The sequence below is a fragment of the Mustelus asterias genome, chromosome 28 (genome assembly GCF_964213995.1).
Source record: "Mustelus asterias chromosome 28, sMusAst1.hap1.1, whole genome shotgun sequence".
Classification (NCBI taxonomy): domain Eukaryota; kingdom Metazoa; phylum Chordata; class Chondrichthyes; order Carcharhiniformes; family Triakidae; genus Mustelus; species Mustelus asterias.
The window spans coordinates 19,168,041-19,195,660 of NC_135828.1; the positions used below are offsets into that span (position 1 = coordinate 19,168,041).

Here is a 27,620-nt window from a genome sequence, read left to right on the forward strand (position 1 = left end):
GACCATACTTGGGTCTTAACATCAGAAAAAAAGTCATATCTGTTTCCTTCACATTGATATATGGCGTTTCAAACAGGTATGCTTCACTTTTGTCTCCGAAGGATATATGTGTGGACCAAACTAAGGAGACAGAGTGCAGAGTTGGATCTTTCTGTGCATCGCTTTGTTCACCTTGAGCCGTCAGGCTCGCCTGTCTCTCACCCATACTGTTAGGCAACACTGCGTAGCCTTGAACTAAGAGATGAAAAATAAACTGAAATCTCAGCGCGCTTGTTCCCAAAATCCTGAGTAAAATTAAAACCGTAAATTATTTTAAATTCAAACCCCACCATCACCGCAGGATAACACTGAATAGAATAATATTGAAGTGGGAAAAGTTTAAATATTTTAGAAGGGATACTAATTACTCCACGTCACATGGCATAACTCTTGTCCCAGAAAAGGGTTATCATAGAATCTCTACAGTGCAGAAGGAGGCCATTCGGCCCATCGAGTCTGCACCGACCACAATCCCACCCAGGCCCTATCCCCATGCATTTACCCCAGCTAATCCCCCTGACACCAAGGGGCAATTTAGCATGGCCAATCCACCTAACCCGCACATCTTTGGACTGTGGGAGGAAACCCACGCAGACACGGGGGAGAATGTGCAGACTCCGCACAGACAGGGACCCAAGCCGGGAATCGAACCCGGGTCCCTGGCGTTGAGAGGCAGGAGTGCTAACCACTGTGCCACCTGTGCAGGTTGCCTCCCGCCCGACTGAAAACTTGCTGAACTACTGAATAAGGTGCGAAAAAAGTTGACTAGAATGATATCAGGTGAATGGTTAGACCTATCAAGATAAGTTAGAACTCTTTCCCTGGTAAGGATTGATGGAAATCTTCAAATCTTCACCTTGGGAAAGGGATTGATAACAAGGAGGAGGTGTTCTCACTTGAAGCTGAGAGCAGAACCAAGGGCCATAAATGTAAGATAGTTACTGATCACTCTATTGGGGAAATCAAAAAAAGCTTCTTGAGCTAAAGAGTAGTTAGAATGTGGGGTTCGTGACCCTGTGGGGTGGGTGAGGTGAACAGCACAGATGCATTCAAGGGGAGAGAAATAAGTGGTTAGCACTGCTGTCTCATAGCGGCAGGGCCCAAGATTCAATTCCGGCCTTGGGTGTCTGTGTTTGTAGAGTTTGCACCTTCTTCCTGTTTCTGTGTGGGTTTCCTCCCACTGTCCAAAGATGTGCAGGTTAGGGGGATTGGCCATGCTAAATTGCCCCTTAATGTCCAAAGATGTGTAGGTTAGATGGATTGGCCATGCTAAATTGCCCCTTAATGTCCAAAGATGTGTAGGTTAGGTGGATTGGCCATGCTATATTGCCCCTTAATGTCCAAAGATGTGTAGGTTAGGTGGATTGGCCATGCTAAATTGCCCCTTAGTGTCCAAAGATGTGTAGGTTAGGTGGATTGGCCATGCTAAATTGCCCCTTAGTGTCCAAAGATGTGTAGGTTAGGGGCATTGGCCATGCTATATTGCCCCTTAGTGTCCAAAGGTGTGAGGATAGGTGGATTGTCCATGCTAAATTGCCGCTTAGTATCCCAAGATGTGCAGGTTAGGTGGATTGGCCATGGTAAGTTGATTCTTAGTGTCCCAGGATGTGTGGGTTAGGGGAATTAGCGGGGTTAACATGTGGGGTTGCGGGGATAAGGCCTGGGTAGGATGCTCTGTTGAATAGTTGGTGCAGATTCAATGGGCTGAATGGCCTCCTTCTGCACTGCCGGGATTCTAATGGAGGTTCAACAAAGATGGTTGGGAGGAGGATATTGTCGGGCTAGCATGGGCCGGTTAAACAGAATGGCCAGTTCCTCCATTATGAATACTTTCTACAGTTCTCACCCATCCATTTTTCTTGTGCAAAGTTGCTGCTCTGTCAGCCCAGTCTGTGTGCATGACCAGGCGACGAACCATAGGATAACTGACTTGTCCTCCCACACACACTTTCCAGCAAGATAGGGCATTGGATGGGGCAGCAAACCCCTGTTCAATAACGCTCTCCTCAATGCAGGGGCACTGATGCCTATCGCAATTGTGCCCCCACTACCCTGATGGAGACTAAATGTAGACGAACTGGAACCTTCCTTCACCACATGGTTCAGTAAGAACAGCACTTGCTACTTTAGTACCTGATGGAACTTTTTTAAAATTAATTCGTGGGACATGGGCACCACTGTTGGCCAGCATTTACTGCCCATCCCTGGTTGCCCATGGAGGGATGTTGAGTCATGGGAACTAGGAGCAGAAGTAGGCAAATTTAGTCCTTCGAGCCTGCTCCGCCATTGAATCAGATCATGGCTGATCTCTGCTGGTCTCCAATCCTCCTCCCCACCTGTTCCCCATATCCCTTTTGTTAATTAGAAATATACCTATCTTCTTCTTGAAACCGTTCAACGATTCTGGCTCCACTGTGCTATGAGTCAACCACATTGCTATGGCTCTGGAGTCTCATGTAGGCCAGGCCAGGTAAGGACGGCAGATTTCCTTCCCTAAAGGACATTAGTGAACCAGATGGGTTTTTCCGACAATGGTTTCATGGTCATCAGTAGATTCTTAATTCCCGATATTTTTTATTGAATTGAAAATCCACCATCTGCCGTGGCGGGATTTGAACCCGGGTCCCCAGAACATTAGCTGAGTTTCTGGATTAATAGTCTAGCGATAATACCACTAGGCCATCGCCTCCCCCAGAACTGCCAAGGAACAGAACGACAGTCTTGTAACGCCAATTGCAAATTCACCATTACAACAAAATTGTGCACAATTTTGGTCCACGTATTTGAGGAAAGATGCAGTGGCATTGGAGGCAGTTCAGAGGAGGTTCACTGGATTGATTCCAGAGATGAGGGGTTTGTCGTATGAAGAGAGATTGAACAGTTTAGGCCGATACTCTCTGGAATTTAGAAGAATGCGGGGAGATCAAATTGAGGTATACAAGATGATAAAAGGTATGGATAATGTAGACGTGGAGCGGATGCTTCCTCTTGTGGGGCATTCTAGGACGAGAGGTCTTAGGATAAGGGGCAGCAAATTTAAAACAGAGTTGAGGAGAAACTACTTCTCCCAAAGAGTTGTGAATCTGTGGAATTCGCTGCCCCAAAGTGCGGTGGATGCTGGGACAGTGAGTAAATCTAAGGAGGAGTTAGACAGATTTTTAATGGGTTGAAGGGTTATGGGGAGAAGGCAGGAAAATGGGGATGAGGAACATATCAGCCACGATTGAATGGCGGAGCAGACTCGATGGGCCGAATGGTCTAATTCTGCTCCAACACTTTATGAAAAAGGGATAGTAACTCTGTACCTAAGGGTTCGAACACTTCCTCCTGGGTGGAAATGACCAATCGCTGCGCCGGTACCGAGATTCTGATTGACAAACAGGTGAAGTCCTTCTCCATCTTCGACGTGTGACGGAAGAGGGTGAGGAAACGTACCGGATGGGCGTCGAAAGCAGAACTGAGGCTGACGATGGAGAACCAAGTGGAGTAGGTGAAGCCGGCAGCTGGTGGAAAGCCCCGACAACCTGAGAGCGCCAAAGGGAAGCCAGGTCACAAAAGCAGAAGTTAAACCAGTGAAGCCTGTCTGCATTCTCGCTGACCCTTATCCGAGTGGCTGGGAGGTGCTGGCGTGTGCTGCGCCCCTTCTGCATCCCTGCCATGTGGTGTTGGCATCAGAGTCCATCGGCTCAGGAACACGCCTCACTCAGAACGTAAGAAGAGTGTCTCCCACCATAGTACCCTCCTAACTATTTTAACACTGGCCTCCCTCCCTCTGTGAAATTCGGCGAGTGCGACCTTCCTGGCCTTTCACGCCAGCCTCCGCTGCAGCGAGGTCGGAAAATTTGGCGCCTAGCCAAGTCTCCGCTCACCGCGACGGGATGGTAAAAATTGGCATGAACGGTGGTAAGATTCCGGCCAACTCATCCAAAGTTCTGCACCCTGACTCACACTAGACCCTGTTCACCCGACATTCATAGAATCCCTACAGTGCAGGAGAAGGCCATTCGGCCCATCGCGCCTGCACCGGCAACAATCCCACCTGTAACCCCATGTATTTACCCTAGCTAGTCCCCCTGACACTATGGGGCAATTTTAGCATGGCCAATCCACCTAACCCGCACATCTGTGGACTGCAGGAGGAAACCGGAGCACCCGAAGGAAACCCACGCAGACACGAGGAGAACGTGCAAACTCCGCACAGACAGTAACCCAAGGCTGGAATTGAACCCGGGTCCCCGGCGCTGCGAGGCAGCAGTGCTAACCACAGTGCTGCCCTCTTGGCACTTGCCAACCTAAAATCCAGGCGAGCCTTAAGTTTAAAATGCTCATCCTCGTTTTCAAATTCCTCTCCCTTTTTCTGTAGCCTCTTGCAACCCTAAATCGGGGCGGCACCGTGGCGAGCACTGCTGCCTCACAGCGCCAGGGACCCGGGTTCGATTCCCAGCTTGGGTCACTGTCCGTGCGGAGTCTGCACGTTCTCCCCGTGTCTGCGTGAGTTTCCTCCGGGTGCTCTGGTTTCCTCCCACAGTCCGAAAGACATGCTGGTTAGGTGCATTGGTCGTGCTAAATTCTCCCTCAGTGTACCCAAACAGGCGCCAGAGTGTGGTGACTAGGGATTTTTGCAGTAATTTCATTGCAGAGTTAATGGAAGCCTACTTGTGACACTAATAAATAAACTTTAAAATCCCTCCAGATTGCTGTTCCAGTCAAAGTCTGGTCATCTGCCCATCCCCAATTTGCATTACATTGGAACATGTTATGCAAACCTGTCCCCACTATTCAAATAGATCATGGCTGATCATCATTTTTTTGTCCCCCATCATATCCCTTGATGTCATTAATCCCCAGACATCCATCAATCTCTGTCTTGACTGTACTCAGTGACTTAGCCTTCACATTCCTCTGGAGTAGAGAATTCACCACCCTCCGACTGAAGAAATCCCTACCGAGAAACATCTTGGAATGCCTCACCACGTTAAAGATGCAGTTAGAAGTGTCAGCCGTGCCTCCATTGAAAGCACTTTCACCTCCTGGTCACGAGGTTAGTGGCAGGGGGTGGGTTCAAGTCCCACTCAAGGGCCTGAGCACAAAATTCTGCGCCGGCACTCCGGCACTGTACTGAAGGGGTGCCGCACTGTTGAGGATGCCACTTTTAACATGGAATGTCAAACCAAGGCCATGTCTGTCCATTCAGGTGCAAGGGATCCGATGGCACCAAGGTGACAAAGATCAGAGGGGTGTTTTCAGTGCTATTTACTGGGCTTTACCATGCTCAAGTTGGTTCCCTACATTAAAACCATGACTATGCTGATTGTGTTGCACTGATTATTAAATAGGATAAACCAACATTCATAAAAAACAATTTAAATGTACAAAAAGTCTTTGGGAGAAATGATTTGACTAAAAAATCTCTGCTAAGTCTATTCACACTCTGCTAATGATCATGTAAAGAGAATAGAATCACAGAATATTACAGTGCAGAAGAGGCCCTTCGGCCCATCTAGTCTGCACCGATGCATGAAAGGCCCTGACCCGCCCACCTCATCCCACTAACTAGTGCTTGGTCCATAGCCCTGAATGTTATGACGTGTCAAGTACTCATCCAGGTACTTTTTAAAGGATGTGAGACATCCCACCTCCACCACCCTCCCAGGCAGCGCATTCCAGACCCTCACCACCCTCTGGGTAAAAACGTTTTTCCTCAAATCCCCCCTAAACCTCCCACCCCTCACTTTTAACTTGTGTCCCCCTCGTAACTGACCCTTCGCCTAAGGGGAACAGCTGTTCTCTATCTACTCTGTCCATGCCCCTCATAATCTTGAACACCTCAATCAGGTCGCCCTTCAGTCTTCTCTGCTCCAGACAAATCAACCCAAGCCTATCCAACCTCTCTGGATACAATAGTTACAATGAAATTAAACTGCGGTAAAATACTCACCTTCTCCAATCCCACCAGCAATTGGGGATTCTGCATTTACCCCCACTGTCGCCAATGTAGGTAAAAAACAGCACCTAATAAAAACAGAGTGAGAGTTAGGCCTTTATTCAGGAACTGACAAGATCTGAGATCATTTTCCTTGTCTAATTTAAGTTCATTTCATTGGTCTTTACCTCTCTCCGGGCTACACAGCTTCCCTGCACTATCATACTCTGTTCTGCTCTATAGTCTCCCACTGAAAGGGATGCAAAGCCTCAAGGTGAGTTGCTACCCTTTCATCCTCCCTTCCATCTTGTGGTGGAGTACCTTAACCCTCTGGTCACCATCAGTAACATCAGGGACATGTCTGATGGGCATGCAGAAGCCATCCTGGCTGCCTCTCTCGCTCCTCTGAGATGCTCCTCAAGACCTAACTCTCTGAGCAAGCTTCACCAGCCAGGCCTGGGCACCCAATAGCATCACAAACATTGGCCTGGAACCTTTGCAACTGTGGCAGTGATGCTTATCTAAATGATGCCCTCAGTAATGGGCGCCATGGTGATACAGTGGTTAGCACAGCTGCCTCACAGCGGACCCCGGGTTCAATTCTGACCTCGCGTCACTGTCTGTGTGGAGTTTGCACATTCTCCCAGTGTCTGCATGGGTTTCCTTTGGGTGCATGGGTTTCCTCCCACAGTCCAAAGGTGTGCAGTTTAGGGGGATTGGCCATGCTAAATTGCCCTTTAGCATCTAAAGGTGCACAGGTTAGGTGCACTGGCCATGCTAAATTGCCCCTTAGTATCCAAAGATGTGTAGGACAGATGGATTGGCCATGCTAAATTGCCCCTTAATGTCCAAAGATGTGTAGGTTAGGTAGATTAGTGGGGTAAATATATGAGGTTAAGAGAATGGTGCGGGGGTGTTAGCCAGAGTAAGATGTTCTGTCGGAGAGGCGGTGCAGACTTGATGGGCTGAATGGCCTCCATCTGCACTGTAGGGATTCTTCTATTCTGAAACTTCATCAGCAAACGTACAGCCTCCCTGAACATGAGGGGCCAAGGGCAGCAGACAGTACTAACACCTCCAACATAGCCTACAGGTCACACACCATCCTGACTGGACAATATATCGTAGCTTCTTCAGCGTCGCTGGGTCACAATCCCTGTGCCGTGTGAGAGCCTCTTCACTACATGGACTGCAGCAGGACAAAAATACCCATGACCACCTGCTCAGGGCAATTCAGGCAGGGCAGTGAATGCCAGCCTTGTTGGCCACACCGATATCCCCAGAATGATTTTGTTTTAAATGCTGAGTGGGGCTGCTTCAGTTTTAGAATAGAATCATAGAATCCCTACAGTGCAGAAGGAGGCCATTTGACCCACCGAGTCTGCACCGACCACAACACCAGGCCCTATCCCCATAACCCCATGCATTTACCCTAGCTAGTCTCCCTGACACGAAGGGGCAATTTAGCATGGCCAGTCCACCTAACCTGCACATCTTTGGACTGAGGAAACCGGAGCACCCGGAGGAAACCCACGCAGACACAGGGAGAACTCCACACAGACAGTGACCCAAGCCAGGAATCGAACCCAGGTCCCTGGAGCTGTGAGGCAGCAGTGCTAACCACTGTGCCGCCCTCCTGTTTTGTGTACACACCTGGCATTATTATTAAATACCTTGTGCCAACCTGGCCCTGGACTGGCGAAGCTATCAACCCTAACTCTGACAATATGAAAAATTCAATGCACGCAAACAGCAATGCACCGTCGCTACTCTAATCTCCCTTCCTCTGGATCCACCATCTGCTGACACACCACACATCCAAAGTTAATAACTGTAATTACAACACTGGGACTGCCAGACATTGAACAGAAGCCAGGTTCGATATGCCCTCGCAACTCCACTTGTCACTTCACAACTGGCTGACGAAAAGTATCCAACCCAGCACCAACCACTTGCGAGTGTCGTCTTTAGGTATCAGGCCACGAGGGGTTAATTACAATTTTCCTGATGCCCCTTACTGTGGGGTGACCCAGGGGGTCGTCAGTTCAAACCTAATTCCACAGACTCAAACACATTGGCCGGAATTCGCCAATCTCTTTCATCCGGCCAGTGCTTCCAGCGAGAATTTAGCACTCAGCCAAATCCCCATTCACTGCAGCGGGACCGGAAAATCCCAGCCGTGGGCAAGGTCGGAGAATTTCGATCATAATCTACTTATTTATTTATTAGTGGCACAAGTAGGCTTACATTAACATTGCAAGGAGTCTCACAACACCAGGTTAAAGTCCAACATGTTTATTAGGAATCACGAGCTTTCGGAGCGAAGCTCCTTCATCAGGTGAGTTACGAGCGTTGTCTCACCTGATGGAGGAGCAGCGCCCCGAAACCTCGTGATTCCAAATAAACCTGTTGGACTTTAACCTGGTGTTGTGAGACTTCTTACTGTGCTTACCCCTGTTCAACGCCGGCATCTCCACATCATGCATTAACACTGCAATTAAGTCACTGTGAAAATCCCCTAGTCGCCACACTGCGGCGCCTGTTCGGGTACACGGAGGGAGAATTTAGCATAGCCAGTATACCTAACCAGCACGTCTTTTGGACTGTGGGAGGAAACCGGAGCACCCGGAGGAAACCCACGCAGACACGGGGGCTGGAATTTTACAGGAATCGGAGCGGACGAGTGGAGGAGTATGGGTAGGTCTGTTGACCTCGGGCAAGATTTTACGGTTTCAGGATGAGCCAGGCCATAAAATCTCACCGGGGGAGAACGTGCAAACTCCACACAGACAGTGACCCAAGCCAGGAATCGAACCCGGGTCCCTGGCACTGTGAGGCAGCAGTGCTAACCACTGTGCCACCGTGCCACCCAATGTCAGCTAGCAGGTCTAAGCGAGAGCTCTTGGTGATGAGATATTAAACTCTATTTTATCTTCCCTTTCAGGAGGATGTCAAAGATCCCACAGCACTCAAAGAGGAGGGTTCACATTGTGTCTTGGCCAACATTCATCCCTCAGTCAATACCACTGAAACAGAATACCATTGCTGTTTGTGGGACCGTGCTGTGCGTAAATTGGTTGTGTGTCTCCCCGCTTAACTACTGTTATGACATTTCAAAAGCACTTTACTTGGGCTTTTTGAATAGTGAAAGGCACTATACAAATGCAAGAACTTTTCTTCATAGTCCTGCAATGTGAAGTCACTCAGATCATCATCTTTTTCTTCACCGATTACATTTCATGTTTGTCTCCGCCTTCTTAATTCTTTACTCGCCAATCGTTGTATTCTTACCAACTTCAATATTGAATCAGATGAATTTAATTTGAAGTTTTATTTGTTCATGGGACATTGGCATCGCTGGCTGGGCCAGCATTTATTGCCCATCCCCAGTTGCCCCTGGAGGGCAGTTGAGAGTCAACCACATTGCTGTGGCTCTGGAGTCACATGTAGGCCAGACCGGGTAAGGGTGGCAGATTTCCTTCCCTAAAGGACATTAGTGAACCAGATGGGTTTTTCTGACAATCAACAACGGGGCGGCGCGGTGGCAGGCACTGCTGCCTCACAGCGCCAGGGACTCAGGTTCGATTCACGGCTTCAGTCACTGACTGTGTGGAGTTTGTACGTTCTCCCCGTGTCTGCGTGGGTTTCCTCCGGGTGCTCCGGTTTCCTCCCACAGTCCAGAGATGTGCGGGTTAGGTAGATTGGCCATGCTAAATTGCCCCTTAGTGTCAGGGGCATGAGCTAGGGTAAATACATGGAATTATGGGGGTAGGGCCTGGGTGGGATAGTGGTAGGTGCAGACTCGATGGGCCAAATGGCCTCCATCTGCACTGTAGGATTCTGTGATTCATGGCCATTAGTAGATTCTTAATTCCAGATATAAAGTTTATTTATTAGTCACAAGTAGGCTTACATTAATGAAGTTACTGTGAAATTCCCCTAGATATTTTGTATTGAATTCAAATTCCACCATCTGCCATGGCAAGTTTCGAACCTGGGTCCCCACAACGTTAGCAGAGATTAATAATCTAGCGATAATACCACTAGGCCAGCACCTCCCCTTACATATTTTTACCCAGACTATGTCATGTTGCCCATCCCCAGTTGCCCTCAGAGGACACTTGAGAACCAACCACATTACTGTGACTCTGGAGTCACGTGTCGGCCAGACCGGGGAAGGATGGCAGATTTCCTTCCCTAAAAGGACATTAGTGAACCAGATGGGTTTTTCCAATAATCAACAACGGGGCGGCACGGTGGGCACACAGTGGTTAGCACTGCTGCCATCCATCACCACCACCATCCGGGTGACGTTCTCAATGATTTGTATCAATGTTTCATACCCATAGCCAACAACCGACATATCAAACTCCGCAAAGGAGGGGGCAGTGGAGGACTTGATTGGATGGAAATGCCGAGAGGACATCATGGAGACTAGGCTCATGACGCGGTGTCGCGGTATTGCCCTGCGCCTCGACATGTGGGAGATACTGAATCCCCATATCGGTCTGCTCTTTGCGATCAGCGACCCCCTCCGGGTGACCGTTTCTTTCTGGCCCGGGTCTGTATCTGCAAGAGAGGAAGCAAAGGGTCACGCGTTAGTCATCTTCGCAACAGAACCCACTCGCCACCAAAGCAAATTCCTGCGGATGCTGGAATCTGAAACCAAAAGAGGAAATGCTGGAAAATCTCAGCCGGTCTGGCGGCATCTGTAAGTCATGATGTGGAGATGCCGGCGTTGGACAGGGGTGAACACAGTAAGAAGTCTCACAACACCAGGTTAAAGTCCAACAGGTTTATTTGGTAGCAAATGAAAAGAGCTGACGTTTTGACAAAGCTTTGACAAAGGGTCATCTGGACTCGAAACGTCAGCTCATGTCTCTCCTGACAGATGCTGCCAGACCCGCTGAGATTTTCCAGCATTTTCTCTTTTGGTTTCGGAACCCACTCGCCAACCTCACATCGATTAACCATCTCAAATGTATTTCCACAAGGAAGCTGTTTACACAAATTAAAAAGCACTGAACTACTGAGTTACTACAGATAAATAACAGGCTGGCCAGTGAAGACAAAGCTACTGTTGTTTGCATAAGTCAATAGAAATTCATTTTTACGTCCCACGCCTCTGCACGATCGAGAAAGCCTTTCGCTTCAGTGTTCAAAATGAATAAATGTCATTACGTTTGGCAAAAAAAAATCTTGGAATGAATTGCTGAAGAACGCAGCTCTGAGAATTACCGCTAATATTCAGGGGGTGGAGAAAGCTAGGCCTTTGGACAAGTCTTAAAGGATGATCCATTCTGCTGAAAAGATTATGCGCACGGTTCCCCGATTCGCAAGCACGTGTTCCCAGCCAGATTTCATTTCAATCTGCAACAGGGTGAGGGTTTAAATTTAATTCCGCTCTGTATTTGCATAGTGCAAATGTTTTTTGGTTCAACTCGAAAAGGAAGAACTATCAAAACAAGCAGACTGGAGAAAATAAACATAGCAAATTGAATCTGTGAACACAATGTGCATAAATTGAGTTATGCTGGTGTATATTTTTGTATGAGCTACTGCTATTTGGCATGGATTCTACTTCCACAACTGTAATGATGATGTGGAGATGCCAGCGTTGGGCTGGCGTGGACACAGTAAGAAGTCTCACAACACCAGGTTAAAGTCCAACAGGTTTATTTGGAATCATGAGCTTTCGGAGCGCTGCTCCTTCATCAGGTGAGTCACCTGATTAGGCACTCAACTGATGAAGGGACTGCGATAATACATGATCCAAGACTTGACTCGTGAAAGGATTTATTTCCAAGGATCTACAAGAGCAGCAAAATGTCTGCAGCCAGTTCTAGAATGCCTCCTATCTAACAGAACTCCTCCTCTTGGGGTGTTTCCCCACTCTGAGTCCCGATTGGTCACCCAGGCCACATGACCATTACTCTGCTGTGTTGCCCTTAAAGGAACAACCACCACAGATGGAAGGTGATCATGAAGGGGCAACACAGTGGTTAGCAACGCTGCCTCACAGCACCAGGGATCCGGGTTCGATTCCCAGCTTGGGTCACTGTCTGTGTGGAGTTTGCACGCTCTCCCCCATGCCTGAGTGGGTTTCCTCCAGGTGCTCCGGTTTCCTCCCACAGTACAAAGGTGGGCTGGTTAGATGGATTGGCCATGTTAAATTGCCCCTTAGTGTCAGGGAGACTAGCTAGGGTAAATGCATGGGGTTTTGGGGATAGGGTCTGGGTGAGATTGTGGTTGGTGCAGACTCGATGGGCCAAATGGCCTCCTTCTGCAACTGTAGGGATTCTATGATTCTGTGAAAGTGGCGACAGAAATCCAGGTCTTCCTGTTGTTTGGAGATGACACGGTGTCCCTTTTGGGGAGGCGATAGTCTTGTGATATGGGACTGGAGAATCCCAGCTGTGGATGAGATCGGAGAACTCCAGCCCACCTCCCATTCTTAGAAGCTCCGTTAAGTATAGGCCCACTTGCTCATGACACAAGGGGAGGCGATGGCCTGGTTGTATTATCGCTGGACTATTAATCCAGAAACACAGCTAATGTTCTGGGGACCTGGGTTCGAATCCCGCCACGGCAGATGGTGGAATTTGAATTCAATAAAAAAAAATTGGAATTAAGAGTCTACTGATAACCATGAAACTATTGTCGATTGTTGGAAAAACCCATCTGGTTCACTAATGTCCTTTAGGGAAGGAAATCTGCCGTCCTTACCCGGTCTGGCCTACATGTGACTCCAGACCAACAGCGATGTGGTTGACTCTCAACTGCCCTCAGGCAACTAGGGATGGGCAATAAATGCTGGCCAGCCAGCAACGCCCATGTCCCATAAATGAATTTTTAAAAACAAATGAAAAGGCAAAATTGGCGAGAATTAGGGTGAATGTTTTGACTTTGCTTACCCGCATAATGCTAGCAATAGAAATTTAACAGCCTGCTTTACATCTCTCTCTGTCACTGCCGCAGAATTAAAATTCATCATGAATGTGAAGTGGGATTGCCATTTCACAAAGCCAAGATTTACCCCAACAATGAGAGATTCAGCACGACCACCACAACAACACTTTTGTTAATAATAAGCAGCACAGTGGTTAGCACTGCTGCCTCACAGCGCCAGGGACCCGGGTTCAATTCCCAGCTTGGGTCACTGTCCGTGTGGGGTCTGCATGTTCTCCCCGTGTCTGGGTGGGTTTGCTCTGGATGCTCCGGTTTCCTCCCACAGTCCGAAAGACATGCTGATTAGATGCATTGGTCATGCTAAATTCTCCCTCAGTGTACCCGAACAGGCGCCAGAGTGTGGCGACCAGGGGAATTGCACAGTAACTTCATTGCGGTGTTAATGTAAGCTCACTTGTGATGCTGATAAATAAACTTTAAAATTTATTTAGGCAGGTTCAAGAAAGCCCCACCTTTATGTTTTGTATGCTCACCTCCTAACCTTAACACTTAGCCCACAACCAGCAATGTTTCTCATTGTTTTCTGTGGGAATTCCCTGTGGGTAAATTGGCTGCCTGTTTTTCTACATTACAAAGGCAGCTTTCCATTGGCTGTAGAGCACTTAGAATCATTGAATCAGAGAATCTACAGCACGGGGACAGGCCCTTCGGCCCAAACTGGTCCATGCCGACCAAAATGCCCATCTAACCTAACCCCATTTGCCTGCATTTGGCCCATATCCCTCTAAACCGTTCCTATCCATGTATCTGTCCAAATGCCTTTTAAATGTTGTCAATGTCCCTGCCTCAACCACTTCTTTTGGCAGCTCATTCCACACACGCACCACCCTCTATGTAAAAAAAAAAGTTGCTCCTCAGGTCCCCATTAATTCTTTCCCCCCTTAACTTAAACCCATGTCCTCCAGATCTCGATTCCCCAACCCTGGAAAAACGACTGAGTGCATTCACCCTATCCATGCCTCTCATCATCTTATACACCTTCTATAAGATCACCCCTCAGTCTCCTATGCTTAGGGAGCATCCTGATGTAACAAGGGACATATGATAAAGAAACAAGTTGCTTTTCTCTTGAGAACAGTAAATCAGGAACTCAGTGGTAAAAAAAAAATGATTTGCACTGGGATAAATGGCTAAATCTTGAGGGGTAGATAAGTGATCTCAAAATGTTAAAACTAAAGGTGAACAATGGTGTAAAATATATCCTATTTTTAGGAAAAGCAATTGTCCAGCTGGAAGGTGTTAATAAGAATATAAGACCTAGGAGCAGGAGTAGGCCATCTGGCCCCTTGAGCCTGCTTCACCATTCAATTAGATCACAGCTGATCTTTTTGTGGACTCAGCTCCACTTACCCGCCCGCTCACCATAACCCTTAATTCCTTTACTGTTCAAAAATTGATCTTGCCTTAAAAAGATTTATTCTCGGGTGCAACATCTTTTGTCAGCCTACATGCTAACACAACAAGATCTAAAGCTTTGGGCATAACTAAAAACAAGATAACTTTTTTAAAAATTCACTTACGGGATGTGGGTATCTCTGGCTGGACCGACATGGATTGCCCATCCGGAACTGCCCTCCATTTGAGAGTCAACCACATGGCTGTGGATCTGGAGTCACATGTAGAAACATAGGAACCCCTACAGTGCAGAAGGAGGCCATTCGGCCCATCGAGTCTGCACCAACAACAATCCTACCCAGCCCTAACCCCTGTAACCCCAAATATTTACCCTGCTAATCCCTCCAACCTATGCTTCCCGGGACGCTAAGTGTCAATTTAGCATGGCCAATGCACCTAACCCGTACATCTTTGGACTGTGGGAGGAAATCGGAGCACCCGGAGGAAACCCACGCAGACACGGGGAGAGCGTGCAAACTCCACACAGAAACCCAAGCCGGGAATCGAACCCGGGTCCCTGGAGCTGTGAGGCAGCAGTGCTAACCACTGTGCCACTTAGGCCAGACTAGGTAAGGACGGCAGATTTCCACCCCTGAAGGACATTAGTGATCGGTTTTTACGACCATCAACAATGGTCATCATTAGATATTTAATCCCAGATTGTTACTGAATTCAAATTTCACCATCTGTCATGGTGGGATTTGAACCCGGATGCCCAGAACATTACCTTGGGTCCCTGGTTTATTACTTTATTTATTATGATTTATTATTTATTAGTATCACAAGTAGGCTTACATTAACATTGCAATGAAGTTACTGTGAAAATCCCCTAGTCGCCACACTCCGGCGCCTGTTCTGGTACACTGAGGGAGAATTTAGCACGGCCAATGCATCTAACCAGCACGCCTTTCGGACTGTGGGAGGAAACCGGAGCACCCGGAGGAAACCCACGCAGACACGGGGAGGACGTGCAGACTCCGCACAGACGGTGACCCAAGCCGGGAATCGAACCCGGGTCCCTGGCGCTGAGAGACAGCAGTGCTAACCACTGTGTGCCACCCCAATACCACTAACTCCCCACTGATAAGCATGTTTTGCAGAGTGCGGTTCTGCCACCAATTCAGACGGAGCCCCCATTCCCCAGAATGGTTCCGGCGGCTCCTATCATTCCGACCCTCCTGTCGTGCGCTTACCATTGGAGCCAGCCAGTTGGCAGGAAAGATCGATTTGATGTCTGCCAGGCGAGTCACCCACTTGGGTCTTTCCAACCGTACAATTCAGGGGATCACCAAGGCGCAGGAAACGTCTGTGAATTGTAAATCAGAAGACAGGAACATGGCACAATCGCAACATAGATGCAACACAAAAAGCAGCCATTCAGCCCATTATGTGCGTTCCAGCTCTTAAGTATCCAAATAACTCCACAGCCATGCTCTTACCCGATTGTATTGTAAGTTGTTTTTGATACATTTATTGTACAGTGTAAAATGCAAGCAAGTTGCTACATTAACACTTGTATTATTGAGGCTGGACCCCTTTCGGAGGAGGGTTTTCTGGCAATTTCACCAAAGTTAACAATTTATGGAAAACCAGAAGAGTTTTTTAAAAAGTTTATTTATTAGTCACAGATAGGCTTACATTAATGTTGCAATGAAGTTACTGTGAAAATCCCCCAGTCACCACACTCCGCCGCCTGTTCGTGTACACCGAGCGAGAATTTAGCACGGCCAACGCACCTTATTAGCACGCCTTTTGGACTGTGGGAGGAAACCGGAGCACCCGGAGGAAACCCACGCAGACTCGGGGAGAATGTGCAGATTCCGCACAGTGGCCCAAGCCGGGAATCAAACCCGGGTCCCTGGCGCTGTGAGGCAGCAGTGCTAACCGCGTTATCACTGTGCCGCCTGTGGTTGAGGTAGAGGATCAGCCATGGTCATGCTGAACGGCAACGGAACAGGCTCAATGGGCTGAATGGCCTACTCCTGCTCCTGTTTTTCTATGTTTCTATGTTAACGTTTTGTGTCCAGTTTGACTCTTCCTCAGAACATAGTTCTGAAGTGGAAAGACCGGCAGCCAATTTACACACAGCAAACTCCAACAACTAGCATTGCGATGATGGCCAGATCTGTTTCAGACACTGGCCAATGGAGAAATATTGTCCAGGGATATGTTGACAGAGGAAACATGGACATCAGAGTCCTCCTGTTTTTCAATTAACTATTCTGTCATTAACAGGGAGAAACACAACAGCGAGAGACCTGGGTCAGCTTTTCTTTTAATTCATCCGTGGGATGTGGGTGTCGCTGGCTAGGCCACCATTTATCACCCATCCCTAATTGCCCTTGAGAAGGTGGACATGAGCTGCCTTCTTGAACCTCTGCAGTCCGTGCAGTGTAGGTACACCCACAGCGCTGTTAGGAAGGACGTCCCAGGATTTTGACCCAGCCACAGTGAAGGAACGGCGATATATTTCCAAGCCAGGATGGTGAGTGACTTGGAGGGGAACTTGCAGGTGGTGGTGTCCCCATGTGTGTGCCGCCCTCGCCCTTCTGGTTGGAAGTGGTTACGGGTTTGCAAGATGCTGTCGAAGGAGTCTTGGCGAGTTGCTGCTGTGCATCTTGTAAATGGTACACACTATGCAACAGTGGTGGAGGGACTGGATGTTGGTGGATGAGGTGCCAATAGAGCGGGGCTGCTTTGTCCTGGGTGGTGTTGAGCTTCTTGAGTGTTGTTGGAGCTGCACCCATCCAGGCAAGTGGGGAGTATTCCATCACACTCCTGACTTGTGCCGTGTAGATAGTGGACAGGCTTCGGGGAGTCAGGAGGTGAGTTACTCTGCAGAATTCCCAGTCTCTGAACTGTTCCACAGTATTTATATGGTTGATGCAGTTCAGTTTCTGGTAACCCCCAAGATGTTGTCGATTTCAAAGCATTGTAACTATGAGTTGAGCTGGATTGCAATTGACAAGGCTCTGGATGAGGGAGCCAGCATTGTATCAAAAGAGCGAGAGATTCCTACACTGTAAGAACTGTAAAATTTATCACCAGTATTAATATTTACGACACCTCTCTGCCTTCCCAGCACAGTGCCCCAATAAAATTGCCATTTCATCATAAGAAACTGACATAAGTGGTAGGTTTTAAGAAGAGCAATGATATAACTTCAGTAACAACAATATGCATTTGTGTAGCCCCATTAACATCGTAAGTCATCCCAAGCTGCTCAACAGGGGTCTTTCCGGACAAAATTTTACTAAAATCTTTCTAAAAGAGTCACCAATAACTTGTTGAAAGAGACTCCTAAGGAAGGAAAGGGAACGAGAGTTGGGAGGGGTGGAGGGAGGGAATTCCAGGGCCTGGGCAATTGAAGAGACAACACCTCTACTTTCTCAGAAGGCTAAGAAAATTCAGCATGTCCGCTACGACTCTCACCAACTTCTACAGATGCACCATAGAAAGTATTCTTTCTGGTTGTGTCACAGCTTGGTATGGCTCCTGCTCTGCCCAAGAAACTACAAAGGGTTGTGAATGTAGCCCAGTCCATCACACAAACCAGCCTCCCATCCATTGACTCTGCCTACACTTTCCACTGCCTCGGAAAAGCAACCAGCATAACCAAGGACCCCACGCACCCTGGACATTCTCTCTTCCACCTTCATCAGTCAGGAAAAAGATACAAAAGTCTGAGATCACATACCAAGCGACTCAAGAACAGCTTCTTCCCTGCTGCTGTCAGACTTTTGAATGGACCTACCACGCATTAAGTTGATCTTTCTCTACACCCTAGCTATGACTGTAACATTACATTCTGCACTCTCTCCTTTCCTTCTCTATGAATGGTATGCTTTGTGTGTATAGTGCGCAAGAAACAATACTTTTCACTGTCCCAATACACGTGACAACAACAAATCAAATCAAAAAAGCAATGCAATGTGGAAAAGGGCTTTGCCAAGTGTATCCAAGCGAGAGTGAATGAAACAAAGAGATGGAGAATACCTCAGGATTGGAGGATCAATGGCCTGGCAAGCCAACTTCTCGAAAATCCTGATGAGAGGTAAGTGTAACGGGTGGCCGTTATCAGCCAAGGCCTCCTGGCAGCAGCTCATGAGGATGGTCAGAAGTCCAGATCCACACATGGTCTGGCGGTTCCTGTCAGATTTGACAAGCGACAGAATGTAATCTGCCACGGCATACTGCAACTCCAGGGACTGCTGTAGGGGACAGAAGGGAGAGTTGGCTTTTCTCACATCGCCAAGCACGAGGAAGACTCGAGGACACCAAACATCCTCTTGTATTTTATCATAGCATCAGAGAATCATAGAACCATACAGCGCAGAAGAGACCCATCGAGTCTGCACTGACACCCTCTGATGAAGGAGCTTTCGTATTTTAATGGCACATTTAAATTAACATTTGTAAACTAATAAGAAAAAAAAATAACAAAATGCATGAGAAAACTCCTTTTTAAAATATTAAACTAGACCAGGGGTAGATTCCACAATTACCACAATATACCAGGGGTATATTCCACAATAAACTTGTGGGGCTGTATACAGTAGCTCTGGCTACTTGTGTTAATCTTATACCATATCCTATGAGTGTGATGGGAAGTCAGCTCACTGACCTGACCCCTCCCCACTCCAATTTGTACTGCCATTTTTGCGTAATGACCCACCCCATATCATTCCCAGAGGAACTGGTGAAAGCAGGCAATATTTAAGAGGCATCTGGATGGGTAAATCGACAGCATGGAAACAGGCCCTTCGGCCCAACTTGTCCATGCCGCCCTTCTTTTTTAACCACTAAGCTGGTCCCAATTGCCCACATTTGGCCCATATCCCTCTATACCCATCTTACCCATGTAACTGTCTAAACGCTTTTTAAAAGACAAAATTGTACCCGCCTCTACTACTACCTCTGGCAGCTCGTTCCAGACACTCACCACCCTCTGTGTGAAACAATTGCCCCTCTGGACCCTTTTGTATCTCTCCCCTCTCACCTTAAACCTATGCCCTCTAGTTTTAGACTCCCCTAACTTTGGGAAAAGATACTGACTTTCTAGCTGATCTATGCCCCTCATTATTTTATAGACCTCTATAAGATCACCCCTAAGCCTCCTACGCTCCTGGGAATAGGGAGGGAATAGCGATACGGTCCAAGTCAGGGCAGAAGGTTTTTTTTAAAATTTGGATAGTGCATCATGAGTGGCACAGGCTCGGAGGGCCGAAGGGCCTATTCCTGTGCTGTACTTATCATTGTTCTTTGCTCTTTATAAATGTCAAGGAATAGTTTCTTCCTCTCACTTTCCACCCTGCTGCCCACTCTGACACATTCTCAATCAATGGGAAGAGGCCAGTTGTTTGTTCTGTGAGGGAAGCAATGGCCTAGTGGTATTATCGTTAAACTATTAATCCGGAAACTCAGCTAATGTTCTGGGGAACTGGGTTCAAATCCCGCCACGGCAGATGGTGGAATTTGAATTCAATTTTAAAAATCTGGAATTAAGAATCTACTGAGGACTATTGCCGATTGTCGAAAAAACCCATCTGGGTCACTAACGTCCTTTAGGGAAGGAAATCTGCCGTCCTTACCTGGTCTGGCCTACATGTGACTCCAGAGCCACAGCAATGTGCTTGACTCTCAAATGCCCTCCAAAGGCAACTAGGGATGGGAAATAAATACTGGCCCAGCCAGCGACGCCCATGTCCCATGAATAAATAGAAGTAAAGTATTTAGTCCAATTTCATTTATGTGCATGAAAGACACAACCATGTAGACCATTGGCTTATGCTCAATGATCTACACTTCTCGCCAGTGACCACTGTTTGGCGCCACTCAGCACAATTATGGGTGGCACGGTAGCACAGTGGTTAGCACTGCTGCCTCACAGCTCCAGGGACCTGGGTTCGATTCCCGGCTTGGGGTCACTGTCTGTGCGGAGTTAGCACTTTCTCCCTGTGTCTGCGTGGGTTTCCTCCGGGTGTTCCGGTTTCCTCCCACACTCCAAAGACGTGTAGGTTAGGTGCATTAGCCATGCTAAATTGACCCTTAGTGTCCTGGGATGCATAGGTTAGAGGGATTAGCGGGGTAAATATGTGGGGTTACAGGGATAGGGCTAAGGTGGGAATGTTGTCGATGCAGACATGGGCCAAATGGCCTTCTTCTGCCCTCTAGGGATTCTATATCTATGTCAAACATGTTAAAGATATTGATGCATCAATAAGTTGATGCAGTTGAACAGCACATCTGAGGAGATAAATAAAAGAAAAGACATCAAAAATAATAAAGTTCTGTACATGGAACAAAGAGTGAGCCAGGAGCATGAGCTTCTTTTTATGCAACGCAAGTTGCATTCACCCAAGCCAGGCTCCCGGTATACAGCTAATTCAAATGGCATGCAGAGAAGGATTGTCACACTCTAATGCCAATTTACTGACCAGTCCTCCCTCACCAGTGAGAACAGTCAGTGCAGCCTCGATGGGCTGAATGGCCATCTTCTGCACTGTAGGGATTCTATAATTCTATAAATAGCTCCAGTTCCTAGATTTTGGATTCTGGATTCCCTCATGAGCGGAAATAACTTTTTGGTATCTACCCTATCGAATCGCCTCAAGATTTTCCACACCTCAGTTCAATCATCCCTCATCCCTCAAGCTGATGCGAATCAGGTTATGTGGACTGGCCTATCATTTAATCTTATAAAGCCATTGTTTTTATTCATTCGTGGGACATGGGCGTCGCTGGCTGGGTCAACATTTATTGTCCATCCCTAGTTGCCCTTGAGAAGGTGGTGGTGAGCTGCCATCTTGAATCGCTGCAGTCCACGTGCTGTGGGTTGACCCACAATGCCGTTAGGGAAGATATTCCCAGAGTTTGACCCAGCGACTGCGAAGGAACGGCGATATATTTCCAAGTCAGGATGGTGAGTGGCTTGGAAGGGAACTTGCAGGTGGTGGTATTCCCATGTATCTGCTGCCCTTGTCCTTCTAGATGGAAATGGTCGTGAGTTTGGAAGGTGCTGTCTAAGGATCTTTGGTGAATTGCTGCAGTGCATCTTGTAGATAGTACACACTGCTGCTACTGAGCGTCGGTGGTGGAGGGAGTGAATGTTTGTGGATGGGGTGCCAATCAAGCGGCTGCTCTGTCCTGGATGGTGTCAAGCTTCTTGAATGTTGTTGGAGCTGCACCCATCCAGGCAAGTGGGGAATATTCCATCACACTCCTGACTTGTGCCTTGTAGATGGTGGACAGGCTTTGGGGAGTCAGGAGGTGAGTTACTCGCCGCAGTATTCCGAGCCTCTGACCTGCTCTTGTCGCCACTGTGTTTATGTGGTGAGTCCAGTTGAGTTTCTGGTCAATGGTAACCCCAAGGATGTTGACAGTGGGGGGATTCAGTGATGGTTACACCATTGAATGTCAAGGCGTGCTGGCTAGGGTGTCTCCTATTGGTGATGGTCATTGCCTGGCATTTGTGTGGTGCGTATGTTACTTGCCATTTGCGTTTAGGTGCATCACCCCTGTACCTGCTGAAGTCAGTATGTCCTTTGTGAGGAGCATTGCCATTTAGTAAATAGGGAAGTTTCAGCTCAGAAACTCAGGCCAGCTACCTTACAAAAGTTGAGTGTGAAAGCAAACAATGGATTACTCTGAAAAGTTGTACAAGATCAATGCATTTCACTCTCAATGATGACAACACAATGAAAGACTGATAGATAAATACCTGCGGGTTTTCTTCACATCTCAGGGCTGGTAGTAGGTCCATGATGACACAGATAGCACCCGGATGGACAAGCACAGGGTCTGTCGCAAACCTTCATAGAGACAAACACAAACCTGTGAATCCACCTCATTAGCTGCGTATTATAAATAACTGCTGCTTCACAGCTCCAGGGACCCCGGTTCGATTCCCGGTCTTGGGTCACTGTCTGTGTGGAGTTTGCACATTCTCCCCGTGTCTGCGTGGGTTTCCTCTGGGTGCTCCAGTTTCCTCCCACAGTCCCAAGAGGTGCAGGTTAGGTGGATTGGCCATGCTAAATTGCCCCTCAGTTTGTCTGTGCGTGCGTGTGGGTCCATGCGATGAACTGGCATCCTTTCCTGGCTGTACGCCACCTAATGCCCAATGTCTGCTGGGATAGCCTCCAACCCCCCGCGACTTGGAGTAAGCGGTTAAGTGAAAGTGAAGTGTGAATAATACAGGATCATGATTATCAATGGAACTGGAAACCAGAGAACCAACTGCAGAGGCCACCAGAAAATCAAGAGTGACAACTTGCACCATCTGAGTCTCTGGTCTGTGCTCTCTTTAAGTCTCCAAAACTAAGAGCGAATCCTCAGAAAAATCTATCCTTCCAATGATAATGCAGAACTGTAATCGCGCAGTTTTGGTCGAGCATTCTATCTCGAATGGGTTACCAAATAAGGCACACACAACTAACCCATCACACTCGCACCTTTCAATACAACCTGTACCATCAATGTTCTCACCTTCCAAAGCAAACTCAGGACATCTATCTATAATTTGAATCTATGTAATTCATTCCTGGTATCTCCCAGAAGGCACTCTCGAATCCCCAGTGGACCAACCGGCACAGATATTTGATCCACTGACAAAACAATCTCCAGTTTAAAGTCAAAGGGAAGTTTTCAATCTTACTAAAACTGATAACTAACGTGGACACACTTGCATTCAAGGCTCTGGCGAAGAGTCATCTGGACTCAAAACGTTCCCTCTATTCACTCCCCGTAGATGCTGTCAGGCATGCTGAGATTTTCCAGCATTTTCTGTTTCTGCAGTCATGTTTTGCCTTCCATCTCAGAGTTTCCCAAAGCACATTGCTGATAGTTAAGTATGAGAGACCAGTGTCCCTTCACCAAAACTGAGTTATTTACAATGGTTGGCAATACTCAGGCACTTTCCAATACAGAGTATTCACCCTGGTGACCCGGACACTCCACATTATGGACAGGACTTTACGGACCCGCTTGTCCCGAAACCAACGGGCCTTCCCAATATCTCCCCTCACCCGCTCCAATTCCCATGCCAGGCAGGGCGGTCAAATTCCGGCCTATACGTCTCTGTAGAGCTGCCAGGTTGGACATCCTTAACAGACCTCAATTAAAGTTTATTTATTAGTGTCACAAGTCGGCTTACATTAACACTGCAATGAAGTTAGTGTGAAAATCCCCCAGTCGCCACACTCCAGCGCCTGTTCGGGTACACTGAGGGAGAATTTAGCAAGGCCAATGCACTGAACCAGTGCGTCTTTCGGACTGTGGGAGCAAACCGGAGCACCCGGAGGAAACCCACGCAGACACGGGGAGAGTGTGCAGACTCCACACAGACAGTGACCCGAGCCGGGAATCGAACCCGGGTCCCTGGCGCTGCGAGGCAACGGTGCTAACCAGCAGATCCAACCCATGGACCTTGTTGAAGTCATTACAAAATACCTTTGAAGTTTCAGCATTGTTTTAATGTAGGAATCATAGCAAGCTAATTTGCCCAAAGCTAAGGTCCCACAAGGAACAAAGTGCCTGACCCACTTGTATCAATGTGAAAGCAGAAGTATAACTCTGTGCCTCTCATTTGAATATTGTGGAACGCATTGACTGCATCAATCTCAGAAACTTGGCTCAGACAGCCCAGATACAACCATCCTGACTTCCATATTCTACAAATGGGACATTTTTGCTTTCTTTTATGCAATTGAACATTTCAGGCTCCCAGATTTGCAACCCAACAAATTTTCTTAGTCTAACGTCAGCGGGATTGGCAGAGTAAAGGGGTTACGGGGATAGGAGCTAGGTGGGATTGTTGCCAGCACAGGCGCGATGGGTCGAATGGCCTCCTTCTGCACTGCAGGGATTCTATGATTCTTTGGAGATGCAACACACAGCTTGAGAGATCAGGTTTAGTGAGTCCTTCGTCTTGGGAGACAGAAAGTCTCCAACAACAGTCAAAAAATATCCGGTTTGAGAGTCCAAAGTTGGGTGATTCTGCTCCTTTACCCAAACAGCTAACTTCAAATTGAATTTCACTCAAGTTTTGCTTCTCATCACCAAGAATAAATCCTCAGAGACGAATCCCGAGAATTTCTTACAAGGATGTACTGGAGTCTTATTAAATTAAGAAATGGAGCTTTCTGTAGCCTTAATACAGATATATTCCCCGGCACAAGAGACTTTAATGCAGTGGTATTATTTCATTTTATGAAGCGTAGAATTTATTACAGGAGAACAGGGGTGTGATTGAAAAGTGCAGGCACATCAATCTCGGATGAGATCACTCCAGGCCGGGCTAATTAGAACTGCCTTTTGAAAAATCAGCCTCATAAACCACCAAACCGAAAGAACTTTCTCACACGGAATGGTTATTAATGCACCAGGGAAGATGTGCGAGTTAGGCGCATTAGGCCATGTTAAATTGTCCCTTAGTGTCCCGGGACACGTAGGTTCGAGGGATTAGCAGGGTAAATATGTGGGGTTACGGGGATAAGGCCTAGGTGGGATTGTCATTGGTGCAGACTGGATGGGCCGCCTTCTGCGCTGTAGGGTTTCTATTTTAACTGGTTCTGGCAATCTCGTTGTCCATTCCAAGTTATAAACAAGGAACTTAAAAAAGTAAAGTGTATTTATTAGTCACAAGTTGGCTTGCCTTAACACTGCAATGAAGTTACTGTGAAATTCCCCAAGTGACCACATTCTGCCACCTGTCCAGGTCAGTGCACCCTAACCAGCACGTCTTTCGGGCTGGGGGAGGAAACCGGAGCACCCGGAGGAAACCCATGCAGATACGGAGAGAACGTGCAAACTCCGCACAGACAGTGACACAAGCAGAGGAATCGAACCCTGGTCCCTGGCGCTGTGAGGCCGCAGTGCTAACCACCGTGCCGCCCCTAAAGGGGAGGGAGAATGAATAAAGAAGTTACTGATTGAGGAGTAAAGCATAATTATCCACTAGATCTATATATCACATTACCTGCAGTTTGGTAAATCCTTTAATTAGAATTCCTTGACTTAAACTGTACGGAATTACTGGAAGGAATTAAATTAATGCACAGTAAGATTTAATATAGATCGAAATGTGAGTTACACGAACCTACACAGCTCTACACTGAATATTCTAGATAACTGTTACTTTTGCTAATGATTTTTTAGTAGTTTAACAATCATCATGGTCCTACCTGTCTCCGTGTCCCTAAACCTGGCAGCACGGTAGCGCAGTGGTTAGCACTGCTGCCTCACAGCGCCAGGGACCCGGGTTCGATTCCCGGCTTGGTTCACCGTCTGTGTGGAGTTTGCACATTCTCCCCTCGTGTCAGTGTGGGTTTCCTCCCCCAGTCCGAAAGACAGGCTGGTTAGGTGCTAAATTCTCCCTCAGTGTACCTGGACAGGCGCTGGAGTGTAGCGACTAGGGGATTTTCACAGTAACTTCATTGCAGTGTTTACGCAAGACTACTAATAAATAATGGGTGGTACGGTGGCACAGTGGTTAGCACTGCTGCCTCACAGCACTAGAGATCTGGGTTCAATTCCGGCCTCGGGTGACTGCGTGGAGTTTGCACATTCTCCCCGTGTCTGCGTGGGTTTCCTCCGGGTGCTCCGGTTTCCTCCCACAGTGCGATTTGGTGGATTGGCCATGCTAAATTGCCCCTTATTAACAGGATGAATAAGTGGGGTTACAGGGATAGGGTGTGGGCGGGATTGGTGTCAGTGCAGACCTGATGGGCCGAATGGCCTCCTTCTGCACTGTCGGGATTCTATGAAACTTTAAACATGGCTTTTCAGTAATATCCTACCTGTCCTCAGGTTCAGCATGTAACAGCTTCTCTGCAGGTTCCTCTGTGCTGTTGGATGCATCGCAATGACTCCCAGTCACCTCCGCCTCATTGTCATGGCATGATTCATTGAGACTTGCAGGCAGATAGATCTGTTGAGTGGAACAGGGAGAAGACAACTTGCCTTTGGCCATCTGATCCAGGAAACCAAAGAGTTTCACACACTTCCTTAATTTTGGCGGGATGTCCTCCTTGGAATCGTGAGCTGAAGTCAGCAACTCCTCAAACGTTCTGCTGGTACCAATATTCGATGAGCATTCTAACCTTCCTCCTTCGCCACTGAAGCAACCAAAGAGGCGGAGGTCTTCTGTCACCTTGCCAAACTGGCCCTGAGTCCTGAAGAAGTGACAGTTGACGGGGTCGGAGTGCATGGCGACGGTTAGGGTGCAGAGCGTTGACTGGATCAGGTCCCAGATGTCATTCTGATCCATTGTCGCCCAATTGCCTGAAGGCGGGTCGCACAGCGCCCCCTCCATGTCAGCCAGCACCGACTGCAAAGCGTTGAACCCGCCGGCAGTCCGGAACGCAGTGCGGGCTTTTGGCATTCCCAGGACGTTCAACAGGGACTGCAGTGGAAGGAGAGATACCAGAGGTCATGGTGTTAAATTGCACATTCCATTATACAGCAGCAGTTATAATGCATTCCCCAGTCACAGGACAGCAGTGATGCTAAGAAATTATCATTGTTATTTTTTGCACACAGTGCATTGTTTGCCAATCTCATTCAGTAGCGCCCTATATGGGTGGATGAGACACCGACAATGTAGTCTCGCATATCAGAAAGGAAGTTTAAATTGATCAGACAATCTTAAAAGAGAGACATGGCTATTTGGACAATCAAGCCTGTGATGGCTGTTTTAAGAGCGGCATTATCTTCTAAAGAGTCTCATTCCCCCTCCGCGTTTCCCGTCTTCTTTTGCAAGTTTTTTTTTGGGGCGGCACGGTGGTTTAGCACTGCTGCCTCACAGCGCCAGGGACCCGGGTTCGATTCCCGGCTTGGGGTCACTGTCTGTGTGGAGTCTGCACATTCTCCCCGTGTCTGCCTGGGTTTCCTCCGGATGCTCCGGTTTCCTCCCACAGTCTGAAAGACGTGCTGGTTAGGTGCTAAATTCTCCCTCAGTTGTACCTGAACAGGCACCGGAGTGTGGCAACTAGAGGATTTTCACAGTAACTTCATTGCAGTGTTAATGTAAGACTACTTGTGACAATAGTAAAATGAAGTAAATAAAATAAAATGTTTATTGAATCTGCTTCCAGATCAAACCAACTCATTGCGCAAATTATTTCTCCTGACTTACTCTCTGAATTTAGGCCAACTATCTTAAATCAGTGCCCCAAGGTCACTGACCTACCCACCAGTAGAATCCATGGAACCATTGAATCCCGACCATGCAGAAGGAGGCCATTCAGCCCATCGAGTCTGTACGGACCCTCCAAAATAGCACCTTCCCCAGAGCGAC

The 27,620-nt window shown here is 47.7% G+C and overlaps 1 protein-coding gene across 1 annotated transcript in view; it reads right to left on the minus strand.

The window, feature by feature from the left end:
* The window catches only part of wdfy4 (WDFY family member 4), a 245,621-nt gene that overhangs the window by 169,010 nt on the left and 48,991 nt on the right, over window positions 1-27,620 (minus strand). Inside the window, exons 12-18 of the mRNA XM_078199280.1 lie at window positions 26,122-26,726; window positions 22,047-22,137; window positions 18,323-18,537; window positions 15,520-15,632; window positions 10,306-10,531; window positions 5,978-6,051; window positions 3,345-3,563 (exon numbers count right to left, since the gene is read on the minus strand). Of these exons, the coding sequence (XP_078055406.1) occupies window positions 3,345-3,563; window positions 5,978-6,051; window positions 10,306-10,531; window positions 15,520-15,632; window positions 18,323-18,537; window positions 22,047-22,137; window positions 26,122-26,726 (1,543 nt within the window). The remainder of the gene's footprint in view (window positions 1-3,344; window positions 3,564-5,977; window positions 6,052-10,305; window positions 10,532-15,519; window positions 15,633-18,322; window positions 18,538-22,046; window positions 22,138-26,121; window positions 26,727-27,620) is intronic.